Source organism: Symsagittifera roscoffensis, chromosome 8 (assembly GCF_963678635.1).
Source record: "Symsagittifera roscoffensis chromosome 8, txSymRosc1.1, whole genome shotgun sequence".
Lineage (NCBI taxonomy): Eukaryota > Metazoa > Xenacoelomorpha > Acoela > Convolutidae > Symsagittifera > Symsagittifera roscoffensis.
In genome coordinates this window covers 34,612,889-34,625,103 of record NC_087069.1, presented here as the reverse complement: position 1 = coordinate 34,625,103, position 12,215 = coordinate 34,612,889, and the positions used below count along the sequence as shown (strand labels likewise).

The window sequence follows — 12,215 nt, the reverse complement described above, 5'->3', positions numbered from 1 at the left end:
CGCGCAGAGCGAAAAGATTTGCATCTCTTTCAGTTTTCACAATTTCAGGCGCTTCAACGGCGGCTGCAGGCGCAGGCGTATTGAGCAATGTCTTTTCAACATTCCAAACTGAGCTCAAAACGGTTTCAATTTTTTCGGCTATTTTGTCAGTTCGTTCTTCGGGTTGAGCAGGTTTGTTGAGAAACAAGTCTCTCCTTCCTTGTTGATCACAATTGTTACAGAAAAGCAACACATTCTCTCTGACAGTTGAGAGAGCACTGAGAATAGTGTCTTCAAATCCAGTGCACTTTTTTGACCAATGCATAATGGATGAGCAACAGACACAGAGAAAGATTTCGCTGTCTTTCGTTGGATGCTTGCATGTTGAACAGTGTATTTCGTTGAATACGGAAGACCTCGTATTCATCGTTGCGAATGTTTTTTTTTGTTTGCTTTCCTTTTATTCGTGTTATAGAGAATAAATGAGACGCGATAAGCTGCAGGTTGGTGCACAATGTGGTCGATGTGCGTCGTTGGTCCAGCCTCTCCGTTAACAAGCTTCCTCCTCAGCCATTTAATATGAAACTGTTTAATCAATTTTTTTTGAGACTATCAATTTTTTTTTGAAATTTATGGAGACTGACAAGAAAAATCCCTTGTAATCTATTATTTTCTTTTTTTACTTTTTAAAATTTCAAACATTTCAGTTTTATTTAATATATCGATTTTTAATAGAAGTGTTCAAAACGAAATGTCTAGTCAATATAAGGATTCAAGTACTGATGATGCTCCAACGGTTTTGTCCCCTTTCTCAAAGTCGCCCACTTTTTCCCCTCGACCGGCACTGATCTCCCATTTTTGATTTGGGCGTGGAACTTCCAGGCAAACTGGAACATTTCTGGAGGAATATAGTCTCCTTCCGCCTCACTGAATTTCTCGATTCTTTCTAAATTTTCCACGTCAAATATGGCAATTCGTAATTTGAGGACCACCCTGGAAACTATGAGCTTGAGGGGGGTTCCTGATTTTACTGCCCCATTTTTGCCCCATTCAAAGATGGCTTTGTTGATTTCGGTTTCATCCACGTTGAGGTCGTCACAGTCCATTGCCTGTAAGAAAAGTAAAATCTATAGTAATGATACAATGTTTCCAAGTGAGGTCATTACACAAACAAAATTAGATGTAAGGAATTCCTGTACCAGGAATTTTTATTTTAGAAAAAGTACCATAAGACCAAATCTACAGCCGGAAGCAACTACTAGTTTAATCACGAGAAGGTATTTGCTGTGATTCCAACCTTGGCCCTTTTCAGCTGCCTACGCAAAATTTTAAGTTTGATCGTCGTTAACTAGAAAATCCAAAATGGGACTTAACAACTTGAACTTTGAAGTGTGACCAGGTCAGGCCAGATGGGTGAGGAAGAGTACTGCACTTCTGGTAAGAATTCCTTCTCTTCAGTAGGTAGGGTGATGGGTACTTATCTGCCGCACTTTTCAACAACTGTTTCTTTGCGGGGGGAGGGGGGGGGGGGTAGGGGTGTTCACTTTGGTTTTAAAGCTTTTGCATGTTTGGTAGTTTTAGATTCCAAAAAGTGTATTAAAAAATTTAATGCCACATAAAAAAACTATCGAAAGAAAAATATATAAGAATCGAACAGTGCGCAAAAGTTATTTTAAAAAGTTATCTCTTTTCGGGCATAAAAAGTGCAGAACATGTTGTTACCTTAATAAAAGCCTGTTCGCCCATCTCCAAGTAGCTCTTACTCTCTAAGAATTCATTGGCATTGTCAGCTATGAATGAGAGGCAATGCTGTTCTAGATGGGATACTTCGAAGTAGACAGCTGCGTGGAGAGCTGTGGCTGCGAACTCAGTGTCCAAGTTCTCAGTTATGTGTTCACACACGACTGCTTGCAGATCTGAAATAGACGCCAAAAGTGAAAGGAGTTTGCAAACTATGCAGAAAAAAGAGTGATTTTTTCAGAAGATCTGAAATCGAGCTGGAACTTAATGCCTAAATACTTCAAGTCCAAAGTTAGGGGCGGATTTTTTAAACTATATTTTTGATCTAACTACTGTTTTTCTTTAAAAATTTAAGAACTTTTACAGTTTGCAGTAAAATAATTGGCATGGCAGTACTCTCAGAAATACATTTTCTATCAAGATCTTTATCCATGCAACTAAAAACCCCCATTTCAGTAGAAAATTTTTTGATGATTCAAAATGATGTTTCCAAAATTTGAAGTTTCCAAAATAGTGATATTTCAATTTTGTTACTGATTCTCGTAAATAGGTCTCGAGCATATAACAGCATATATTACCTTGCAGTCCATACTCAATTGCTGTTCCCAATAAATCCATAGCCGAGTTCTGGCTGATCTGAACAGTGTTTGTGTACATGAAGTCTAACATCTGCTGGAAGGTCTCCGGGTTGACATCTGACAGCACTATAGGCACTTCAGGACGTGCGGCTGATTCTTGGAACAGTTTCTGCAGCAAGGCGCACCTAAAATCAAGGGGTTATTTGAAGTCGTTTTACAGACACCGCTCGATAAGCAGCTAGCTTTTTTGGCGTTCTTCCAGGATGGGCTTTAATAAAAATCTAACCAATTATAAAAATCTAGTCTAATCAAAATTATAGGCAAACTTTTCCCTTCTTTAAAACTAATTTATTATTTATATTATCAAAGAGATGTCCCTAAATTGCTTAATGCAAATCTCGCAGGAATTTTTTTTTAAATAGGATTTGTCCTTGTACTTCTTGTTAGGAATTTTGTAAGAGCTGAGTTTCAAGTAGATTTGAGGTTATTTACTTTAATGATTGAGCGTGTATCTTTATAAATCAAATGCTAACTTGGTCCAGAATTCCCGGGTTGACCTCCATAGACCAAAAATGCTAATCATACAATTCCATAACTAAATCTATGAAAAAATGCTAATCATACAAATTTCATACATTTTGCTAAAATGATGTCATCGAATTTTCAAACAATTTTTCTCTTGTTTTGGCATAAAATTCGTTGTATCGTACAAAGTAAAAAAGAAGAACTTTTTGTCGAAAAAAATGCTAATCATACAATTTCCATATATGAAAATTTATGACTAGCCTTTTTTTGATTGCGATTTATTATTTTGTGTGTATAACGTAGTCCTAGATATACTAATATTGGATTTTTTTTCCTTTTCTCTTCATAACTTTTGGTCAAAAACGCTTAAAACTCCTGTTTTTTTGTATGACATGTATTTGTATGCCTTGATCAATGTCTGGTAGTTTAAAAACTCGAACTTTAGAAATAATCATCTTTGAAAATTTTTGCTAAAACTTAAAAGTTCGTTAATTTCGTTATATTATTTGTGTGAGACAGAATTTAAATGTTTTAAGCTGTTTCCAAAGCATGCTTAATGCGAGACAGCCAAACCTTTGGTTTCTTTGTTTGGGTAACCAAGGTTTATGCCATTTGTGTTCGGTTACGAACACAACCAAGAAATTTTGAGAAATTAAAATGTAAAAAATCAATATTTTTGGTTTATGGAAAGATGCTAGTCATACAATTTCCATATATGAAAAAATACTAATCATAGACCTTTCATGCAACTTTCTACAATTTTCTATACCTTTGGAATTGCATGAAAAGTGTATGATTAGCATTTTTTCATATATGAAAATTGTATGACTAGCATTTTTGGTCAACCCGGGTTTTCAAATCAACGTAAATGAAAATTTCTTTGAGCAAACTCTTTAGCAAATAACGGGTAAAAAGTCATCAAAAAGGTTGCTGCAGCAAAGTATATGTCATTAAAATCTTGAAACGTCTTGCAAACTAAAAACTACTCGTGTGAAACATGTACAAAATAAAACAAGGATAGTCGGTTGCTGTGATAGTGGCACAGAATGTTCTGACTACATTTTCAGAGCTTTTTTTGCACTGAGTTAGTGTCTTTTTTGTACGTCGTGCAATGATACAAATATAAGAAGTTGCTTAGAAATTTTGTGATTTAGGCATAAACGAATCCAATGGTCTTCAAAAATAAATTTGAAAAATGAAAAAAATTTTCGAAAAATTTTAAATCTTTTTTTTTTCAATTTTTTTCTTGCACTCAAAATTTTAAATATTTTTGAAAGAAATTTATAGCCAGAGAAGCGCTAAAGGAAGTTTCCAAAAGTAATCTTCTTTATACTAAAATCAAGTTTCATATAACAAACGTTACTCGATCGCTTTACTCGCTCGAAAAAAGACGATAAGAGAATTTTTTTTTAAAACAGGGGCACAACAGCGGTTCGCCGTGATGAGCTGTACAGCTCTTGTGTTGGTCCTTTCCCCCGTGGATAAATGATCTTAAAATTTGTAAGTGTCGTTCAAATGACGACTAGAAAGGCTTTAACGTAATATATCACTCGACCATGTGCGATGATTTTTTGTGGCACCAAATTTTTTGCGTGGAAAGCAAAAAAAATGAAAAAAAGCAAAAGAAAAAGTTAACACACCCGGATACAAAAGTCCCCCCTTCTTTCAATGATCGGAACAAAAATATATTTAGGAAAAAAACTCCAGAACCCCCTCTCATTTTTTTTTTATGAATCCATCTTCTCTCTATCTCTCTCTCTCTCTCTCTCTCTCTCTCTCTCTTTCTCTCTTACCGGAGTCCGATGATGATCCTGTGCCCGTAGATGATCTTTTTCTGATCGCCCACCACAAACTTGACATCTGCAAACTCCTTACTGAACAAGCCCAACTTCATCTGAGCCGCAAACTTGTCAATCTTTCCACTCTTCACACACATGGAAGACATTATTCTGTAACAATCTGACGGTGTTTGTGATTGTAAACACTGATAATTTTCAGCTTCTGATTTAAATTTACAACTCGTAAAAAAGGAAAACTTTACTCTATAAAGTTTAGCAAAAACTTTAAGACCTCGAAAACTTAATATTAGTTGCTACAAATGGCTAGCACTCAAATGTTCTGCTTTCTTCGTGCATTATTGTATATATAATGTTTTATAATATGAAGTATGATTGTACAAATACTAAAACAGATGGTATCACACACAAAAAATGATTTTTGAATTAAATGATATAAAAAGAGTTTTTGTATGCTAGAATGTATTGTTTTTTTCTAGACAGGTATACATAGCATACTTCATAGTCATATTTTAATTTTCACTTTTTTCACAATGCGCAGTAAAAATTACGGCACGCAGATTTAATTTTGTATTCAAAAACAACCATATGCAAATTATATACGAAACCGGAGCAACTCTTTAAAAACGCTTTCAAAAAACATCTTTGCTTTTGGAGACGTTTTACTATTGATTTTTAGCATAACAATTAATAATTTAATGCCTTTAACCAAAAAGAGACCCCAAACCAGATAGACTGATCGTTGTACAAGCGCTCTAATTCCTAAAAATTAACGTTAAATTAGTTTCTTAAAACTATTGATCACAAAAAGCGACCTTCGTTTTCAAATATTGGCCCTTATTGTTCTTTATTATTTGAACTTTCATAATTTTTTAAAAGAAATTTGCAAAAGTTGAAGCAATAAGAGTTGAATTTTCTCAAAGAAACCAAAAAATGACCCAACCAGACTTCATGGTAGCCAAACCGACCGAAGCGCGGGCAAAATACTCGCTCATAGGCACAACACTGGACCCCACTCTCAAGGACGAAGATTGGATCAAAACAGAGTACGAGAGAGATGTGAAAAAACCGAAGGCCACTTTGCACGATTGTTACCACGATCCCTTTCTCAGAATGACTGCTTACAGGTAAAGTTGATTTTTTTTCACAGTTTAGTTAATTTTTATTTTCGACTGTGAACAGATTACTAATTTTTTAAGCAGTTTTGTGCCATCTTCAGAAAAATTTTCCGAAATTTTTTTTCTCTAGAGTCACCCATTATTTTTAAAACTGGAGGTACCGATTTTGAAAGAACAACGGAAAAAAGCAACTAATCATAGATAATTCGAAGTTTTTTTTGAAAAAGTTTTCAATAGAAGTCATTTGATGCCGGACAAGTAGCACCGATTGTAACATTTTTGTAGACCCTAGAATTAATTTTGTGATCTTTTGGATCTTTTTCTGGCAAAATGCATCTTTTGAACCACAACGCTCAACAATTTTGAAATTATAAAGAGGGTAAATTGAAACTTATTAAGCTCTAGCGAAGAAGCCAATTTGGTTTGAGATTTTTTTGATACTTTAAAAGTGTCGGTTGTTCAGTTTGAAATTGATAATTCTGCAGGCTGGAAGATACCCTACAGAAGTACAACCAAGCAGATAGATCTATCAGAGACAGAGAAAAGGAGGCTCTTTTCTTCTCAAACCAACAGTAAGTAAAACTATCATCTCATTTTTACTGTTTTTACCGCAAACCCCCTCAATCTTGGTTGCCATATTTTTTTGGGAGCAAATGTATTCAAAAATATCTGAAGGGAGAGTCGGCGGGGAAAAAAAACGCATTTTTTGTGAAAATTTTGGACTAATAATACTGGCAGTCTACGGTTTCGGTTGTGCACTTTCGAGGCGAAAAAATTCCTCAATTTTTTAAACGCACCCCTCTTTCGTAAAGTTCTTCTGCACACTACTGATTGTGCCGCTTCTTTTGCCTTCAAAATTTTAAGCTCAAAAATGCAAAATTGTTTTTGTGCAAATTTATTGTTTCCCAGAATTGAGCGTCTTCCGGGTAGCGAGAGACGGAGTCGCATGTTGCCAGTGAACTACAACAGATCAGAGATGAACGACAAGTACAATCAGGTTAGATTGGAAAAAAATTGTCACCTCTCTCTTTCAATTGTCTGATTTGAAGTTATTTTTATGAAAATGTTCACATTATATACAATATTAGATAGTTTGGATCACGGAAATCGATCAACCGATCAAAGTTTTTCAGGAACATCACCAGCGTTACGATTGTACAAATCTGCTACATTTAAAAGCGTTATTTTGAAAAAAACCAGCATCCTATATTTTTCTTAAATTAATCCACTTTTTGCACCAATTTACCAAACTTTACATCTTTTTTTTTATCAGTTTTCCTAAATTTGGGTCTTATTTTGATCAGTTTTCCTAAATTTGAGGGTTTTTTTTTCAAATGAACTTATGTGACATATTACTTTCAATCTGCTATCCTATAGAACTTGAAATTTTCTTATAACTTCAGTTTGTTATAAATTTCTGTGTGTTCTGCAGTACAACAGACTGCCCACTGGAGATGTGTATGAGATGAACAGGGTGGGTTTGAAGCCAGTGCAGGCAGACAGACTACCCACTGGCAACTACAACTACGCAAAGTACAGACCCAGGTCAGCATCTCCATCCCAGTTTCATTCAGTTCTCTAAGTAGCTTCAAAAGTCATTTTTATCTACTTTATTGTGGGTGCACTTTTAAGGAATAAAAGAAATATTCAGGAATAAAGGAGTTAGTTCGTTTTGTAAGGCCTTTTTTGGGGAGTTTTTTGGGGAGGTTTTTTGTATTTGATACATTTAGCCTCAAACAGCCACTGTTATTTGTTCAAAACCATTCAAATATTTTAACAGTCGAATATCAAATTAACAGTCAAATCCTCTAACTGAAGAATGTCCAAACGTTCGAATTAGCAAGTGGATATTGCAGTGGGACACACATTTCAAATTTTAACCTGGGCAGAGCGAGGCAACAGGAAAACTACTGTATACACGAGGGAAGTTCCAAACTCTTCAATTTGGGGTCAAAATGTTTGTGCGAAAAAACAGATCACATAATAAAAAAAACTAGCAAAAAGAATCGCAATTTTTTGCTTGAAGTGTTTTTTGAAATCAGCTACTACCATTAAAGTAACTTTTTTAGAACTCATTTCCTTCAATTTTTTGAATGCCGCGTTATATTATTCCTCACTTATATCTTTTGATTCTGTTGTAAGAAGAAGCTAGCAGCGTGTCCTGTTCGAACGACCAGCTCGAAACAAAAAATCTTTTGAGCGCAAAAGCACACATTCGGGAATTATTTTATTTTCGCTGATTAAAGGTAACACAAAACCCTAAAAAAATCAGAAAATTGTTTAGATCTCTTTAGCAAAGATCTCTTGTAATAATCTTGTCAGCGGATTCTTACGCAGTTAAACTGACTGGCGGTGATGAAATTATAAAAAACTTGCAATAAAAAAATAATAACTAACGATGCTGATGATGACAAAATAAACAAAAATATAGAAATTTTCCGTTTACGAAACCTCAAAAACGTTTTCTGAAAAGCTGCCGTAACACTAATAGAGAATTTGAATTGTTTCATACAATTATTTAAAACCAGTTCAAAAAAATCACAAGACCTGGAAAAGTATCTAAATGGAAAAGGCTGCGGCAAAAAAATTGTCTGAAACAATTTTATAATTGCATTGAAAACTTCAAAAATAGAAAAAAAAGTGTAAGAATCAGAGAAATTTTATAAAAAGTTTAACAAAAGCACTGTAAAAAAAGAATAGAAAGTATCAAATAATATACAGTTTATTGTAAACTCTGAATGACAAAAAAGTGGGAAAAGACTAGAAGTTAGGTTGCAACTTCCGAAATGACATTTTGGCGTTTTTTTTTTACAATGGTAGAAAAAAAGCAGCAAATTTAGTGATAGATAGCCAACGCGGAAGGAGCACAAACAGTCCAAGTATCTGATTTTTTTTCCAGTTGAATTTCTCAAGGTATTTGAGTCTATTAAAAGAAAATTCAGCACATGGCAACGAGAATAACAAAATTTATCAAGATTGTTTTGACATTGCGATCTTCGCAGATTGACTTAAGTTGGCTAAACTGATTCCAATCTAAAAAGAGGATCAATCAGCAGATCCCTTCAAAATTTAACAAACATTTTTACTGCTTGCGATAAGTAATGTAAACTCCTGGAAAGACTAAAATGCAAACAAATGCTGTCAATTTTAAAATAAATTTGGCCTCATTTTCAATCAATTTTTTTGTTATTAAATCAAGTAGAACAAAACTCAAGTCTCCGCAAAAATTTTCAGGGAAAAACAAATCACCACATATCTACATAAGAAATACGAGACAACTGAGCAAAACAATAGGTTTTGAGAAACACTTAGATGTTCTCGGTAGAAAAAAATCACAAAATTTAGCTGATCTTTTTTATGGGTTACGAAACTTTCTCTTGATCTAGCACCTTTCCAGAAGTTTTCCGTAACTTATAATAAATTTACTGTTTTGACTTACAAAACCACACAAAAACACAAGTAGATTTTCTGGACCAAAAATTGAAGCGTTACGAAAATTCTATTACAAGTTTTTTTTCTGCTTAGGAGCTCGAGGAGCTCTATTTGTTCAATTTAGTGAAAGTACTCTCTAAAAAATCAGATGTGGATTTAAACCAAAGTTTAATCAAAAATTCCTAGACTGTTAAACTCTCGATAACGAAGAGCTCGGAAGAAATTTTTCCATTTACTTAACTAACATCTGGAAAATTTCTTGCTAAAATTTACCTAAAATTGTAAAATCCACCTACAAATTGAAGTTTAATTACTGTACAAATGAATTTCAAACGTGAGAAAAAGATTTCGCACCCAATATTAAGAAAATTTTTGAATTACCTCTGTGAATCACCTATGCTTTAAATTACCTCTAGCCCCATTGCTGCTCTCTCAGGCTGTAAAAATGCCCGAAAAAATTTTCATTATGATATTCATGTGCGTGTCATAGCGTGCACAATTTTGACGAGTTTTGTCACTACCCATTAGAAAGTTAGAGATTATTTCGTGTTGTGCAGACATACTTCATGCACTAGAAATTTCTTTCATTCAAAACAAACGACAACTCACAAAGTTTTTTAAACACTGGCTAACATTTTTTAGGGTTATCGAAAGTTTTGTTGAAAAACATAAAATAATTAAAAATAAACAAAAATTTAAGCATTTGGACTCCTGAGAAAGATATGAAAACAATTTTTGAAATGAGAATATGTATATGTATATATATTTATATAGATGTAGTTATCTGAACAGATTATATTTGGGTTTTAAATCATTCGGTGTTAAATCATTTTCATCTCGCTTGTTATAGATTACAAAGTTATGTTTACAAAGGTAAATATGATTGGCGTTTATAGCGAAGGCACACATGCAATAGAACGATTGAAGAGCCAGAGTATTACATGAAGTCAAGATTTTCAAAAACATAAAAGAAACCAGGGGCGTATTTGTGGATGGGAACGGAGACGGGACCCCATTTTGATTTTATTTTAAGTCATTCATTTTTGGCTGAGGACTCTAAAACTTTTCTATTGGCGCATTTGGCGCCAATGTTTACTTATTTTGAGGGTGGAGAACGCGCCGACGAACGCGAAATTTTGGTCAAAATCTTCCAAAAAGTGCTTAAACAACTTTCCTGGCCTGTTTTCTTTTTAAATTTGGCCGCAGCGAAGAAAATTTGTCAAGTTAGGATCTTTGTAGTTATTTGGGAGAATCCGTCCCCTGTTTGAAACTATAACCAACTCTCGTTAATTAATTTAAGCTTTTAAATTCAACAATATAAGCACGGCAGAACTCAAAGTTACGAATTGGCTATAAAGCGTTTCTGAGGTGTGATATTTCAATTGCATTTTTTCTTCAGAGAGGCTAAATATCCGTTTGCCGAGAATGGCCTGATAGTGGAGAAGCCGAAAGAAAGGAGAGATGAGTCGACTGAGAGGAGCATGTCTAGATTCCCAAATGTGAGGGAACATATCATGAGGAACTTTACTGTCTACGATCCAAAGTGAGTCACCATGAGGGTTTTTGCTTTTTACAGTTTATTAGCGAGGAGGAGTTGAAGGCACGAGATTTCAAACTACACGGGGAAAATTATTCGTAAGGATTGCCAAGTCAAACCATTGAGAGATGCCATAACTGAATAGGAGATAAATGCAATATAAACAAAGAAAAAATCAAGTAAAAAATTAGCAATAGTTAGAAACAAACCAGAGGGTCGATTATACCTAAGCTTTGAAAAAATGAATGTTTTTGTAAACTTTTTCCACTTATGTCAGTTTTTTGAAAAAGGGAATCATTGATTCAAGTGACTAGTTTTATCATAATTTTTGAAAAACAACTGTAGTGGAGACCATGAATGACGTACTTATATTATGTTAGTACGTAAATAATTACTAATGTCAAGGTCATCGCTGTAGTAAGCGTGACCATCCCGTATCGCCGTTGGCGAGGGTGTTTAATTTAATTCAAGTTGAGTCTTCTACGTCTTATTATACGTTACGTTAGTATGCAACTACGAGGATGCTCCCATATGATTGAGCTACCGCAGCTTGTATGTATTTTGGCACAACTCATCGCAGGAACCCCCAGTACCACGGGAAGATGTGTCCCAACGCTTCCAATTGTTGGTAATAGCAAAAGAGGAGATAGACATAGAGGTTTTACTGGCAGAAAATGCTCTCGCACAAAATGTCTACCCGAAGATGTAAGAACGAGCAGGAACTGAAGATAACGCGGCACGAAATGAAAGAAAAGACCGCAATGATACAGGTTTTACAACCTGGAGCGACAAAGAGAACCTTCGAACAGACGCGAGAAGCGTCTAGACAGACGAGGATAAGGAAGTACCCGGGGTGAAGCCGACAAAAGACTGAAAACAAAACTGTTCCTATCTCTAGGGAAACACCGTCAAGGGTATTTCTATCGGAAACATTCGAGACAGAAGATTGTGGAAATCGATTTGATCGATTGTGGAAGCTAGTGGTGGATACATTCTAGAGAGCACCGAATGTTACAAACCGGCGATTCATTCTGTTTGGCGGGAAGCAAAGAGAAACAGAAGGAATAGATCAAAATTTTCGAGCGTTGAGTGATCTGACCCGGGGGCGTGATTTTCGAGCGTTGAGTGATCTGACCCGGGGGCGTGAAATAATTACTAATGTCAAGGTCATCGCTGTAGTAAGCGTGACCATCCCGTATCGCCGTTGGCGAGGGTGTTTAATTTAATTCAAGTTGAGTCTTCTACGTCTTATTATACGTTACGTTAGTATGCAACTACGAGGATGCTCCCATATGATTGAGCTACCACAGCTTGTATGTATTTTGGCACAACTCATCGCAGGAACCCCCAGTACCACGGGAAGATGTGTCCCAACGCTTCCAATTGTTGGTAATAGCAAAAGAGGAGATAGACATAGAGGTTTTACTGGCAGAAAATGCTCTCGCACAAAATGTCTACCCGAAGATGTAAGAACGAGCAGGAACTGAAGATAACGCGGCACGAAATGAAA

At 35.2% G+C, this 12,215-nt stretch overlaps 2 protein-coding genes across 2 annotated transcripts; one reads left to right on the top strand and one right to left on the bottom strand.

The window, feature by feature from the left end:
- Nucleotides 1-698: 698 nt before the first annotated feature.
- On the bottom strand, nt 699-4,881 carry LOC134853127 (BTB/POZ domain-containing protein 19-like). The gene is made up of 4 exons (XM_063869071.1): nt 4,616-4,881; nt 2,298-2,482; nt 1,702-1,895; nt 699-1,088 (listed from the first exon to the last, which is right to left on the bottom strand). Exons 1-4 carry the CDS (start codon nt 4,765-4,767, stop codon nt 735-737), a joined length of 885 nt encoding a protein of 294 aa, XP_063725141.1. The 5' UTR covers nt 4,768-4,881; the 3' UTR covers nt 699-734.
- Nucleotides 4,882-5,147: 266 nt separating this feature from the next.
- LOC134853632 (uncharacterized) lies at nt 5,148-11,545 on the top strand. Its single transcript, XM_063869636.1, has 6 exons — nt 5,148-5,745; nt 6,222-6,308; nt 6,646-6,733; nt 7,169-7,281; nt 10,568-10,711; nt 11,476-11,545. Exons 1-6 carry the CDS (start codon nt 5,552-5,554, stop codon nt 11,543-11,545), a joined length of 696 nt encoding a protein of 231 aa, XP_063725706.1. The 5' UTR covers nt 5,148-5,551.
- Nucleotides 11,546-12,215: the final 670 nt, after the last annotated feature.